This window comes from Lathamus discolor, chromosome Z (genome assembly GCF_037157495.1).
Source record: "Lathamus discolor isolate bLatDis1 chromosome Z, bLatDis1.hap1, whole genome shotgun sequence".
Lineage (NCBI taxonomy): Eukaryota > Metazoa > Chordata > Aves > Psittaciformes > Psittacidae > Lathamus > Lathamus discolor.
Genome location: NC_088909.1, coordinates 59,920,993 through 59,936,094, shown reverse-complemented (window position 1 = coordinate 59,936,094; position 15,102 = coordinate 59,920,993). Strand labels below are relative to the sequence as shown.

At 49.5% G+C, this 15,102-nt stretch overlaps 1 protein-coding gene across 2 annotated transcripts in view; it reads left to right on the top strand.

Annotated features, from left to right (window-relative positions):
* The first annotated feature begins 10,543 nt into the window (after positions 1–10,543).
* PSD3 (pleckstrin and Sec7 domain containing 3) overlaps positions 10,544–15,102 on the top strand; it is a 102,479-nt gene continuing 97,920 nt past the window's right edge. For both annotated transcript variants that reach the window (XM_065662415.1, XM_065662416.1), the window contains exon 1: positions 10,544–10,639. In XM_065662415.1, the coding sequence (XP_065518487.1) occupies positions 10,619–10,639 (21 nt within the window). In that variant the 5' untranslated portion in view covers positions 10,544–10,618. The remainder of the gene's footprint in view (positions 10,640–15,102) is intronic.

Below are 15,102 nucleotides of genomic sequence, written 5' to 3'. Positions count from 1 at the left end.
CTGTATGAAGAACTAATTTTCTTTGGAAAAGCTGAACCTTACTATTTTACCTACAAAAACCAGTGATCTGTTGGTATCAGGTGAGCTGCTAACACATTGACAAACACTGATTTCCAAAACCAGGCAAAAGTCTCTCATCCAACTCAGATAATCCACTCAAATCCAAGACGTGAGTCAGGTTTATTAACCTGAGGTCACTGACTGAAAGGTGCTCCCCATTCAAACAGGAGGAAGGAGGGACAAACCTGAGTGCTCAGAATATCATTCTTTTACTTTTCCACCCAGTTCCAACAGCTCAAGCTCAGGCGATGTGGGGAAATGCAGTCCCTCCTTGAGGACTCAGTTCAGCAAAGCTCATTCCCGAGGCAGCCGGGATTGCTGGCTATTTTGTGGCCAATTCGGATGTGGTATATGCACTGGAGCTCATTCTTCTGCACTGTGCTTGACCAGCATCTAAAAATGTGGAACAGGCATATTTGGGGTCCAGTTTTATAAAGCAGTGTGTGCCTGCCTTATTTCATGTAAGTGACTATCTTCAGTGGGACTGAAACATGTGTTTAATAGGGACTGAGAGGCGCCAGGCTGAAAGACATCTGGTTTATTGCCAAGCAAAGAGCAGTCTTTTCATATTGACTGTAACACTCACTTGCATCTGTGCCTTGATCGTGTCATTTAGCTTCTCTACCTTGGTTGTTTTGCCTGAGAAGTCAGATTGCTAGGGTTTGCCTTTTTGACAGGAGGTGTAGGAGGATTAATTCATGAGTGTGTGCCCTGGTCTTCAGAGAAGTCTGTCAGCATGGAAAGCTATAATTAAGAATTGTTTGTCCTGCACTTGAAATTACTTGCACAACAGCCTTATCCTGAGCACAGCCAACTGCCACTACTGCTTAAAACAGTAGAAGTTGAGTGTGCTTAGCAGAATCAAAATCGGACTAAAAATTTACATTTAAGACAGCCATTGGAAATCCAAAGTTTGGGAAGAACCTAAAGCTTTTAGAACCAAGGGAGACTCCAAAGGCTAAAGCAGTCAGTGATAGCTTTCTACCCCCTCCAGCAGGCTTTGAACAAAGCTTGTATCTCCCACAACTGTCTCAGATAGTTATCACTTCATCACCATACATTCCTCGTCATCTTCTGCCTCTCTCAGAAAATAGGAATCCAGCAAGCTCTTCAAGCCAGGAGACAAGTCTTTCCGACATCAAGGAAAGGCAGAAAGCAGCATGTTGCTTCGGCACCAGCTATCAAAAGCCTACCATCCTCTTTTAAAAACGTAAAGAGAAAAGAACTGTGAAGGGTTGTAACACATAGTTCTGGGACTGAGTAGCTTTTTTCCTTTGGGCTGAATATGGACTTGGATTTCACCTTGAGATAGTTCCAGAGTTGTAAAGCTGGTTTGATGGAGTTGTAAAAAGTCAGTATGACGCTGACGGAAAAAACATCAAGCTTTTGGAAACAGAATAAAGAAGGATTTTTGGATTTACGGGACTCAGGAGAAGCACGTCATTGCACACAGCAGCAAACGGTTCACCTGGAAGCTGGATCCACATGGGAGATGGTGAATGATAGGGAGTGAGAAATGACAGGCAATTCCCATCAACGCCCTTGGCTGTTTAGATAAAACCAGCTTTGCAGGAGATGGGATCTCTATGCTGGAGTATTGTATTGTCAATTTCATGACTTCTGCATTCCTCGTGACGATTTCCTAGAAGTAAGGGGGAGAAAAGAGATGGATGATATATAGCCTGCTAGCCTGGCTTTTAGTACAGTTACCTAGGGCAGGCAGGAAAACGTATGGAAATGGTGAAAACTAATGCCGAGGGCTATAGCACAGGAACAAGCAGGAGCTGTTTTATCCAGCTGTGGATGGAAAAGTAAGGCTGAGGTAAAGGGTGGTGGGAGCAAAGGTGATAGCAGCAATTCCTTTGGGGGAAAAAACTGTAAAAAAAAGCTGAAATGGAAAATGATGCTTCTTGCCTAGAGCATTCTGTCGGCACAGGTTGGGCCCGGCTAGATGTGGCATTTGGCACAACTTCCAGATGGTGGGCAGGAATGAGAGTGGGGCGGGTGGGGGGGAACTTCCTAAGCTTTCCAGCTGCTACAAGTAATGCTGAATGTTGAGTCTGTGTGCCCGTCTCACTGATGGAGGGTTGTTCCAGGCCAAAGGCAGGATGGGAATGAACAATTAGCTGGGGAAAGAGCATTAATAAGATGATAAATGATTTCTGGGGAGGTAGGGAGCACAACACTGGGATGTGTGGCCATGGGGCTGGGACTCTTCCCCAGGGAGCAGCTGCAGTCTATAGCAGGAGGATTGAGAGATCCTGTGCTGGGGTCTGGGTTTGAGTGCTGTAGGAGGCCAGAACTGTGAGAAGCAAGAGGTGAGGCTAGTTGTGAGGAAGTGGGTTGGCACACAGCAAGGTGTGGAAATTTAGAGGATGCCTGCTGAGGCTGACATTGGGGAGAGAAGAGAGAGAGAGGATGAGTGTGAAAGGAGGCCTGGGGTCCTGCTTTGGAGAGGAGCAGGGAATTGTAGATTTACATGGTGTGAGTGGATGGCAGTGTTCTGCTGGTAGCCCGTTTTCTACCCCATAGCTTCACTGGGTAATGCCAGGCATACACTCTCTGTTACTTGATGCACAGCTATGGCTCCCTTCTTGCTCTGTCTTCCCAGGCACCTCAGGGCTCTTGCTCCCCTAGGGCTTTCCATCTCTTCAGATGACCCTTCAAGGCTGATGTCAGCTCAGGAGGCTGCATAGCTGCCTTGTGTGGCAGGCTGCCCCAGGAAATCAGCTACAGAGGGAGAAAACGCCATACCCCCCACGTCTGTAGGGTAATACAGCCCTCTACACTGCAAACCATGGCTATTACCATGGTGCTGCAGCAGGAGAGCGGCTGTTTCTGGTGTCACATTCCAGTTAAGACACATGATACCTCTGGCTTGATTATTTTTCAGCTTTGGCTCCTGTTCTCTGCTGTAGGACTGAACGGTGTCCTCCTGTGTTTAGACCACTTGCGAAAAGACCTGCTTGCAGAGACCTTACAATTCCAACCAAAGCTGGTATCGATCTGTTCACAATGGCTCTGGCTTGCTCTGTCCCAGTGAAATGTGCTTAACTGTTGGCATTTAACCTTCTACCCATCATTTGTGACTGATGTGTGCTCCCAGCCTGGGGAGAACTGGGAGGGATATGGATGTACTCAGCCAGTTCCAGCTGTTTGTTGTCAGCACCCGTTGCAGCAGCTTTGTTCAAGCAGAGGAAACAGATCTGGTTAGTACTTTTAATGGTGTTGATTCCCTTTTTGTCTGCAGCATTTCAGACAGTGACTACTCTATGAATGCACCAGAGTTGCAGGCTGTAATGATCTCATTTTGGGGAGGACAGTGGGGTGACATGCTTTACATTTGCCTGACTGTGAAGGCTGTTTGTTGTCTTCACAGGCAATCTGGACTTAAACACTACCAAGGATGGGGCATTTATCACTTCTCTGGGAACTCATTCCAGTGCCTCACCACCCTCACAGTAAAGAACTTCTTCCTTACATCTAACCTGAACTTCTCCTGTTTAAGTTTTAACCCATTACCCCTTTTCCTATTGTTACAGTCCCTCTCCAACATCCTTGGAGGCCCCCTTCAGATACTGGAAGGCTGCTATGAGGTCTCAACGCAGCCTTCTCTTCTCCAAGCTAAACAGCCCCAACTTTCTCAGCCTGTCTTCATACGGGAGGTGCTACAGTCCCTGCGTCTGCCTTCTAAGACTTGAGCCATGTGGTCAGAGCATTTGCCAGTGAAAACTGAAGCAAAGAAGTCATTAAGAACCTCAGCCTTCTCCAAATCCAGCGTACTCAGGTCTCCTGTTTCCTTCCGGAGAGGGCCCACGCTATCCCTAGTCTGTCTTTTCTTAGTGACATACCCACAGAAGGGTATTTGTGTGTAGCTCAATCCTGTCTGAACCATCTGTGGCAGGAGAAAGAAGACACACATGAAAAGGGGAAAAAGTTACATGGGGACTTTACAGGGAGATGCCAGTGTCTAAGGAAGCCAAAACCACAAAGCTGCAGTTTCTTGGCTTGAAATATATGCTTCCTTTCATTACAGCATACCATAGAGTTCCAGTATTTGGCATGTCCTTTTGGAGGTCAAGACCAGAATGATTTATAGAGACTGGCTAAGGTTTCCCTAGAAAGGACACCATTCTGTAGAATCACATATGTTATTCAGGAGGGGAAATGGACTACCTGGAGCATTTCTATGTTATTCAGGAGGGGAAATGGACTACCTGGAGCATTTCTATGTTATTCAGGAGGGGAAATGGACTACCTGGAGCATTTCTGTTATGCTTAAAGCAGTGTGCTCCCTTCACCTTTTTTTGTTTATGCAAAACACTCTTTCTTCTTGAGGTTGTTAGTCTAAATAAATTAGTTTGCTAGTGAGTCCATCTGGCTACCATACCTAGGCACAAGGCAGGAACAGCAGAGGAATCACTGAGTCTAGGGCAGATGGGGGCTGAGGGGAAGACCCTTGATAGTGTTCTTAGGCAGAGGTTTTGCAGACTTATTTTGAGATGGCCTTTGATTGATTAATCTGATTCAACAAAGCACTGTTGACTTGATGACCATGTGGCTGCGTGCTTCAGTCTGAGAGAGGAAGGTCTCCCTTTCCTTACATTCTTGCTTTGCTTTTCTGCTAGGCACTGTATCTTCCGGGACAGAGCTGAGGAGCTGCGCGTGTGTCAGACTGACTTGTGGGACTGATGATGCTGGTATAATGAATGCTCTGTGTTAGAAGGCAATGGAACCCTTCCTCCCAAAGTCCAAATCCCCCCTTGCCATATAGGTGACATTGCAAATAAATCAACCTGTGATTCTCACCTTTATCCATTATGTGGCAAGCTGGGGGAAGGGAAGGAGTCTTGGTGATTTGATCCCTAGAAACCTCCCTCATTAGCACAGATCCAGCCACAGAAACAACACTGAGCTCCTGCCTCTTGGCAACTGTCATATGCTTTCCTCTGCCTTCACTGTTAGCGTTCCTGTTGCTGGAGCATCCTGAACTCCTAGACCTGGTTTCTTGCTTCCATGCCAGAAACAGGGCTTTCTCCCACCCACAGAGATGGCCATGTTGCACCCTTAGTGGTGGGAAGCGTCAGGAGCAGAACTTGGTAGGACTTGGCAGCCCAGCAGTAACTGATAATTTCTCTGTCACTTTTGGAGGTGCTTGGGAAGAACATGACCAACATCAGCCTGGCTGCAACCCCTCCCTGGGTTCTTCACTCTGGAGAGCTTTTAGGATGGCCCCTGGGTGACACCGTGAATGCTGCATGGGGATTCCACTTGTGGAGAGAGTTGGCAAGGAAAAGAGTCAATGACCTGTCCCTGTTGTGGGCTCATCAGTTCTGCATAAGTTCCCAGGAACTGCTGTGGCTGCTGTGGAGGGGATGGTAATCCTGGCTGTCACTGGTGGCCTAATCAGATAATGGTACCCACTGCTGATGGACTGATTTCAGGATCGTGCAGCACTCTGCTAAAGAGAAGGCAAAAAAGAGAGATCTGCTAGAGATGGATAAGGGCAAAGGTTAAGATTAAGAGAGGATGTGACAGCAGAGACCCAGGAGGTAACCATGAACCTGCCAAAGCAGGGAAATTCAGCAGGGTTTGGGGAGGCACCTGTGCTTTGAAGTGTCTGGTTTTTGGAGAGAAATGTCACATCAAAGATTCCTGAAGTCTGATGGGTGGAATAACAAGCCTCTGAAATATCCCATTAAATGATCTAATTTTGTCCAGTTACAGGGCTCCCATGCAGGGAATGTCGGTCATTTCCTTTCCTCACAGGGAACTTGTCAGATGGGGGAGGGAGTGAAATGAAGTGAAATCTCTGGAGGCAAGAGATGAAGCATATGGAAAAATTATGTTTCCTGGAGTCCTGGGCATGGCAAGACTCTAGAGGATTGTCAGTGAGGGAAGGAGCAATACAAGAGTCAGTTAACCCCTAAAAGGGAAGATTCCAGGAGCTTTGGGTGTGAGGCCAACCCAGCCTGGCAAGCCGTGAGGAAAACGCCACATGAAGAATGATGATACTGGCATGGCTTGCAGCATACCACTCCTCATAGCAATGCCAGCCAACTAGCCCGTGAGCACACTAACCCACTCGCTGCTGTGCCTGTCACTCTGGGCATTACTATAATGCTTTATTAGTCCTATCTGTCTCTTCATAAGAAATAATAGAGAAAGATTACCCTCTTTACACATGCCCAGTTTTTTTCTAGTTTGCACCTTATCTCCAAATCTGCTGTTCCTCTGGTGCTGTTGCAGCTACTTTTCCACCCTCACGTCAGAAATAATGGGTTGTGATGGCGACTCTGTTTTTCTGGGTAAAACAAGGCGGGGGGGGGGAAACAGTGTTTTCCCAGCTGTGCTCAAAAAAATCCAGACACACAAAGGAAAATCCAATAAATTATTAACCCAGTCTTTCCATCTGCTGATAATGATGTTTCTGGTTGGGTTTTTGGTTTCTTTTTTTTTTTTCATTGCTAGCTGCATTCTCCCTCTTGGAAACACAGAATCTCTATTTGATTTGAAATGCAATGTCCTGAGCCATTTTCTGGCGAATACATGGATGATGACCTACATGTGGTTTTCTGCCTTTTGAATGAGAAGAAGTAAACTGGAAATGAGTTTGCCGTACTCCTCTCATCTCCCTGTGAGAGGAGAATAATGAGCAAGAGAGTGCCTTTATAGGCAAAAGATTACAGAGTTTATGCATTTACAGACCACTGACTGCGATATACTCCTTTTTTTCCCCGAGGGAGTGGTGTGGTGAAAGAGGTGTTTTCAGCTGTGAAGGTTTGACCTGTACGGTTAATGTTTGTCTTATGAAGTGGTGGGAAGAGGTTGGTTCCCGCTGCCTAGAACAGGCACTGACACAGCAATGCTGTGATGCTTGGTCCATGCATCCACCTGGTGCTGTTCTGGTGGTGAAAGAAAGCACCACGTGGCCCCACACTGTGATGGGAGCCAAGTCTGATCCATGTGGTATGGTCATAGTAATGAGTTTGGTTTGCTGCCCTGCTTCCACTCTGGTGATCAAAGCACTGCTTGACAGGCACACCCTGGCAGTGCCTTGACACTCCATAACTTGCCCGTTTTCCTGTTCGCTTACCTCCGTTTTTCCACTCAAGACCCCTTGCAAACAAGCAATCCACCGTAACTACTCTTTTTGCCTTGAGTCCCCGTTTTGCTGCATGGCATATGTAAACTTGATATTTTCAATACCAGCACCTAGGCAATCCTGGTTGACAGGATAACCAGAGCACCACTGGCCTTGTAAAGCTCCAAAACAACCCCAGCAACTGACTGTGCCACTTCTCACACAACTCCCCCTTAACCAAGCTGTGGGATCCAGCCATCCCTTGTACTGCTCTCATACTGGTACTTGCCATAGCCAGCAACTTCTGATGCCTCCTCCGGTCTCCTGTGTGCCCTGTTTGCCTAGCTGAACCTCAGCCCTGTGCCCAGGACACTGCCAGGTTGCCTGCTTGGTCCTGGCTCCCCTCTCCCATTGCTGCCCTCCCTTGGCTGGGGGATTTGCAGCAGCTTAGCCACTGAACCAGGCTGGACATTGCTCTGGAGCTGACTGTTTGCCATCCTCACAGAGGCAGACTCCCGGGTGCCTGCCTCTGGCTTTTCTATTGATTTATTTTTATTCTAGATTGGGCGGTGTCAAAATACATACCGCAAACTTGAACTTAAATTCTTCAGCAATTTGGAGTGCTCCATAGATGTGTCAAGCCCCTCTCGTAAGTACTTAGCAAGACACTAGTTTTTGTGTCAGCTTTTGCTGACTTATATATATACATATAACTGTAAACTTAAACCAAGCATTTGGACAAAAAATAGAGACTTGCTTCATAAATGCACTACCCCCACCCCGTTTCTTTGCCGACTGCCTGTTCACAGCAATGCTCTGAGATTTAATACTGCCCTTATGCAGCTCTGATCGATGGTGTAAGAAATACTGCCTTCCCTTCTGCAAATCTCAGGACGTGTGGTGCCAAACCCCGGGACACTCTTGTAGTGAAGCAAACCCACAGCTAGATGCCAGAGTGGCAGAGGCTTGCAGGATTAGCCTCCCGCGGGGTATCAAGTGCTCTCCTCTCCCAGGCATATGGCACAGCAGCATCAGTGTCCGGGTGACAAAGGCCAGATGCATGGACCCGAGAAAAAAGGTCAGATTCTTCTCAACACAAATAGGGGGAAACCAACCAAACTGGAGCACAGCAGCCACAGTGGCCACGTAGTTGTCCAGGTCCCCTCACAAGGGACAGCACCAGCCTTCTCCTCAAACCCAGCTTTTGCCTGCTGGCCCACAGCGGCATTACCTCACCCATGCTGGGAGGAGGGACGCACAGCACATCACCTCCTCTGAGACCCATGTGCAGGGTGGCTTCTTCTTTCCACTGCATTAGCCAGCTCAGATGTGGCACAGATGGGGATCTGCAGCCCATGCCCCTGCACCAGCTCCCAGGGCCTCAGAGGCGCCTGGAACAGATGGGACCAAACCCTGCCAGGCCAGAACGTGCTTGGCAGCACAGCCCTGGCTGGGGAGAGGGGTGAAGCCCTCCAGCACACCACCCTGTCCCCACTGCACATGTTCATGGGCAGCGGCTGCACCAGAGGGACAGGCTGTTCCTTGGGTGCCAGGCTCAGCACTGGCACACAGGGCAGAGGCAGACCTGTGTGCTCGCACAGGGACCTCTTTGCAATCCATGCCAGCCATTTTGGGGGATGGAAAGCCAGGTTTCCATCCAACTCTGTTCGCAGAAGACAGAAACGGCTTGATGGGAGGGCAGGAGGCAGATCCTGTGCTGCTCCTAGGATGTGTGTGGGAGCATAGCTTGCAGTGCTGGGGCGCAAGTTGTAGGGAGGAAGATGTAGGGAAAAAGAGGGATGCCTTCTGAGATAACAGTGTACAGCAGCCTGAGGCACCCAGATGACAGAGGCAGTATCCTGCAGGGTGGCACGGGTGGAAAGCAGGAGCAGCGCTGCTCGGGATGAAGCTGGAGGTGGTGAGAAGGAGGGTGTCCAGGTTTGGAGGAGCAGCATGAGCTTTGTGTGCCGCAGCCCTACTGGGAGGAGCATGAGGAGATGCTGCTGAATGGAGCCTCCAGACAACCTGGAAGAGTCCAGGGATGGTGCTGGCACCCCTTTCTTGCTGCCAAACAGGGAAAGGTCTGGGCCAGGGTGCGTCAAGCTTTACGAGTGGATTTACCTTCACCCTGCCAGAAATTGATTTTCTGAATTTGTTTTCTTGGTTTGGCGCTGGTGAGCTGGAAGTCTGAGGTTGCCCTATGCTGGCAGGGAGAATGGCTCTGCCCCTGAGCCGGGAGGCCAGTGGGGAACAAGGCATGACTACTCTTTCTCCTGGGCTGCAGAGGTGTCCGGGTGTGGTACGCTTCTGTCAGTGACTTCATGGTGATGCACTTCTACCACAGGGACTGTCCAAAGCCTTTCATAACAGCAAAGCAGCAGGAAGAACCTTGGCTTCCACCTAACACAAAGCTTTGTTTTCCAGTGCAGGGGAGTAAGCAAACATAAAGTGCTTAGTAAGACCTGGTCCTTGCTCCACATTGCTCCAGAAAGCCTATGCTCAACTTTGGTGGGTTAAAGAAATAAAGCTTTTGACTGCTGCTGAACAAAATGCAAATACACTGAAAGTACAGAAACCAACATCCTTCATTATTCGGGCCTGTCAGCTACTTGTGTAGCTAACTGCGGTGACTGGGCCCACGAGATTTCAGGGTGTTTTCTGACAGTTTCCGACGGGGAAAACCCACTTTTACTAAGAACAACATGCCGAGTTCCTGGTTAGAGAGACCGTGACAGTGTGTGTGCTCAGGAACCTGCCGACACAGGAGAACTTGAACTGTGGAGAAAAACCCCCAACACAGTCAAAAATGAAAGCTCAGGTCTGGGCCTTCGGATGGGGTTACTCTGGCGACATCTGTGCTCGTTTGCTTTTTGAAGCCAGGCTGCGGAGGAGAGCCCCAGGGCTGAAAAAGCCTTTTGGACTGCTTTGTTTTGTTGTTCTGTTGCGGGGTTGTTTTTGCAGCAGCAGCTGCGAGCCGCACTGAAGGGATTTAGGAGCAGAACGGAGCGGAGCGGAGCAGAGCACGGCACGTCCGTGCCCCCGCGGCTCTGGCCGCGTCCGTCCGCGGCGCCGCCGCTGCCCGGGCTGCGTTCTTCGCTCGGTGGCTCTGCTAATCCTGACATAATTCCCCTTTCCTTAACCCTTTCCGAGGAGCACGTGGTGCCCTCCGCTCTCTTCCCCCCGCCCGCACCGCGCTCCCCCGCTCCCGCCCCTGGGCCGAGCCCCGCCCCGCCGGCCCCGCCGCTCCGGCTACTGCCGCCGGTCCCGCCGCCGCCGCCGCCGCCGCCGCGCCCCCCCCCCCCGCGCTGGGCCCGCCTGCCGCCGCCGCGCTGCCCGGCCCCGCCGCCACGGGCCGGCAGGGCGCCCCGGCGCGGCCCGGCCCGGCCCGCTGCGGCCCGGCACGGCACAGCGCTGCTCGGCTCGGCCCGGCCCCGCGGGAGGGCGGCTGCGACCCGCCGTGGCCGGCGATGGAAGATGGAAGGAGCCGGCGGTGCGGTAAGGGCCGGCGGGTGCCCGTGCGGGGCGGCGGGAGCGCGCAGACGGGGCACTTTCACCTTCCATTTACTTTTCACTTTTCTTTTCTCCTTATCCTTTTTCTTTCCCGCCTTTGTTTTACCTTTTTTTTTCCTTTCCACCCGTATTTCCTTTTTGTTTTCCTATTTCTTTTCACTTTTCCTTCTGTTCCCTTTTCTGCCCCCTTGCTCTTTTTACCCTTTTCCTTTTTTTTTTTGTTTTTCCCCTTTTTCTTTTTTTTTTTTTTCTTTTTCTCCTTCTTTTCGCACTTAAGTAAGAAAGCTCAGAGCCCGCTTCTGTGCTCCTTACTGATAGATCCCCAGAGACACCAGCTGCAGCACGGAGTATGCACTGGGACCCCCCACGGCGGGCCTGGGACCCCCGACTTGCATCCTGCAGAGTTGGTTTCCTTCTGTCTCCGTGTAACTTGTCTGTGTAACAAACTGGCATTGTTGCTGCACTGACAACCTCTCTTAGTCATACCAAAATCTTGAGTTGCGTGAGATGATGTGAAAAAGCCAGTGCAGGAGCATTGAGTTTTCTGGGGAGGAGCAGTGCTGAGATGAATTCACCAAAGGTGTAAAGTTTTAGAACATTAAACATATACAGGGACACTACTGTGCAACTGTGGTGTTATCCTGGCTACCAGGGATGGGGAGCTACGCTTCACAATGGGAACATAAACAGAGTTGTAATGAGCTTGAACTTTACTCAAACTCATCAAAGATGCTGACTTCCCATACAGACATGGTATTTCTGTGCCATAAACAACAATTACCTGGCTCCCATAGAGTGCCTGTTAATATGTTGTCAGGCAGAGCACATCCGTGTGTTACTGAAGCGATCAGGGTGTGTAATAGGCAACTGCAATTAATACTGCTTTCGCAGCTTCAGTCATGCTTTAATTCTGTCTGTGCGCAGGGCCATTAAAACAGAGAGAGAAAGTCAAATGTGCTATTTCTAATGAAACTGGTGGTTGCACACCCACTGTTTGAAGCAGTTGTAACAGGCTTCTGAGAATCACCCAAGCCTTTCTGGTTCAGCTAGTAGAAGGAAACCTTCTTCCACTCCAGAAGCGTTTTCATCAGTCATATCCTTAGTTGATGTGTTTCAGCAGCTGTTACCAGTTTAATGCTAGCCATGAATCTGACCTAGCTCTGTTGATTTATGCAGTCTGAACTTGGCTACAGTGATGTTGGTCTGGGGTATGCCTTTGGTGGGAGAGAAGGTGATGTTAAACCATGTAGGAGTCCCTGTGCAAATGCTACCCTTAAATTACACCCTTGGTTCCTTGCAGAAAGGAGTATAAGAAAATCCTTTGCAGTAGGGATGATGTTAAAAACAATTTGAAGAGACTTACACAGTGCTCTCTTCAAAACTTGATACAACAAAAAAATTCAGACTTCTTGATAAATAAAGAAGATTCTTGCAGAATTTACCTGCGTGAAAGGGATCCTCTTCTGCTGTTGGTGCTTGAGCAGATTACCTGATTAACTACAGCCATTTCTATGCTGCCAAATTGAGAAGGAAAAGAGCAGTGAGGATTCTAGTGAACACATTAGTGTTTGTTCGTTTTCTTCTCAACAAGAATTCCTTCACTGTTGTCAAGCTGCATAGCTGAAAGACCTGGACGTCGTTCAGAGTATTCCCTCTTCCTACCTCCTCCCCAGAATGGTCCTTTCTATTCTTGCCCATGTTACCAGGCAAGTTTGGCGTTTGTTTTTGCAGCTATGATTTAAGAGATGATTGGGGTTTGATTCCTGTGGGATGAAGAGGCAGCCTGTCTGCGGGAGTACTGTGGACCAGTGCCACAGAGCATCTCTGCAGACAGGCAGTTGCCTCCATGAGCATTCTCTGAGCCAAGTGCTGGGAGCTCCAGTGTTGAGGCTGGTGACAAGGTGGCACAAGTCATTCACCACACATGGCCATCGGTGCAGAGGAAGGATGCTTTGGTCATGGCTGATTTTAAGCTGATTGCTTGAACTGATCTCTGCTTCATGGGGAGACGGGCTGGCAGATGGATCCGGAGTGATTTTTCTGAGGTGTTGCATGTGTTCCTTTTTGGAGTTCCTCTGTTTAGTTTCAAGGTTCCTGAGAGGTAACAAGAGCGTGGGATACTGCTTGGTGCTGGTTTAGAGATGATTTAGAGGCAGCACAGTGCAGTGGCTTAGGGATGGGAGGCCAAGGGAAGGGAGGGAGGGGGTAACAACTGAAGGGTAAGATGAGGTGGGTCCCCAGGGTGCTAGAGAGCCATCTGCCAAGCTGCTGTGTTCCAGCTGTGGCTCAGCAAACCTGTGACCTTGTGCCAAAACTCAAAGGTCAGGGCAGTGAGCTGCCAGTGGGAGTATCCTGCTCCATGCCAGCTCTGCGACGAGGGCACTGGGGATCCCCACATGCAGCAGCTGGTAGAATTGGTTGATGTGAGCTTTGTGGGCTTGGCAAGGAGAAGTGGGAGCAGCGTCCCTAGGCCCAGCAACATGCACCATGTGTTCTCCTTGAAGGGGTGTTTCCTTGCAGCCAGTTCCTGATGGAAAGCTGGCTTCTGCTGGAGCAAGGATTTCACAGTCTGGCTCTTCCACCCAGACCCGCTCCATTGCCTGGGAGGTTTGTCACATCCCAGTGGGCTGTGACACTGTAATGAGGTCCTTTCCTTTGGAAGTTTGGCTGAGAGGGGGTGTGGTAGAGACCTCCTCTGGGATGTCACCATGCAGAGAAGTGGGGCCTCAGACTGACAAATTTAGGTCTTGAGCAATTTGTGTCTTAAGCATCTGAATCCCTTTCTGAAGCGATTCATGTTCTCTGGCACCCATGGTAACAGGCTGCTTCCAGTCCTTTTTCTTGTTCACACTGAGATGAGGTTGGGGAGGAGAGTAGAAACTGTATGCTTCTGCGGGATGGAAAAGCTATTTGTGAGCAGCTGTAAGTATCTGCCTGCCACTTTCAGTCTGGCCATAAGTGTCCTGTTGCTATCATGGCACTGTTTGAAGTATGTTTCTTCAGTATGTTTACAGGTGCTTTTTCTGAGCAGGGCCCCTCCTTGCTCTGAGATGTCTCTTGCTGTTGTGCCAGCATCTGTCAGAGACACAGGCTTCTGGGATGCTAATGCATCTGAGCATTTATTCTCTGAATTACAGAGATGAGCAAGGCGGGTTGTGGATGGGGCTTAAAAGCAGGGTGGGGTGAGGGCTAGCCCTCTGGGTGTGGGCTAGGTTGCTACAGGGTTGATTCAGGAGTCTTGAGGAGCTCCAGTATTATCTAGCCCTTGAAACTTGAATTGCTTCTGAATTGACTGTACTTCCTGGATGCTGTGAGCAAACAAACCTGCCAGAGCACCGGATCCGGATCAGGCTGTCTCTTAGAGCTGGGGCTCTACATTTCCATCTCCAAGGAGCTCCTCAGCCACTGGCTGTCGCTGGGGACGTGCATAGTGTTTGCCATGGCTTGCTCTGCTAACTGTACAACATGATTTTCAGTGCCATGACTGCTGGGCTAAGCCACAGGAGAGGAGGCTGGAGCTGGTTTTTGAAGATGGGTTGCTAAGGCAGAAGCCCACTGCTCACTGTCACGCTTGACGAGCCTTTTGTGTTGCAGCCATAAGCATTATTTTTGACACCTGGTGAAAGGCCTGAACAAGAGGGCATTGTCTTGATTCTGTGGGGCAGTAGTTTGGAAGCTGTAAGAAAACAATGCAAATGGCACAGATTACACAGTGCAAGCCTCCCTTTTTTGCAAAAGGCATGAATGGGGCTTACTTTTTCTTCTCAGTGTGAAATGGCATAGTGAAAGAGGTGGCTTATCTCCAAAGTGTACTCATTATTTTTTTACAACAGTTTTCAAGCAGGAAGTGTCACTGGGGTAATAACCACTTCTTCCAGCTTGAGCAAATGCCAAGTGCAATGGCAAGATGCACTTAAGCCTGGGGAATGGCTGCATTTTAGCGTTAACAGAACCCTTGCCAGGAAAACCTTTTTCTCGAAAAGAAAACCAATTCTAGTACCAGCGAGTTCTGGTTTTCATCAGCATTCGTGTCTGTGGGCTCTCTGTGGCCTAATGAGGGGTAAGGTAGTATTAACTTCTTCACCAGGGGGAGGACACTCGTGGCACCTGGCCTAGTTGTGCTGCATGTGGGGGGATGTTGTGTCACCGTTGGTGTGTTCTGCCTTCCTGCCACAGCTGAAACTGCCTGCTGTCCCCTAGCCGTTTGTGGGCCCGCAGCTGCCGGTGCTGGCACTCCTTAACTCACACTTCCATAGCAAGCAAAGCATACTGCTCTTGCAACAAGATCTTTTCAGTCCCCACCACTTGCGCAGCAGGAGGCTTGGGTGAAATTGGGTGGTGTGACTTAAGGCTTCTGCCTCTACTGTGCCAGGGAGAGGGTGGCTCAGACTGGACTTCAGTCAAGTTTCTGATCTGAAAAGCTTCCGTTAACTCTAGTTAAGACTCAG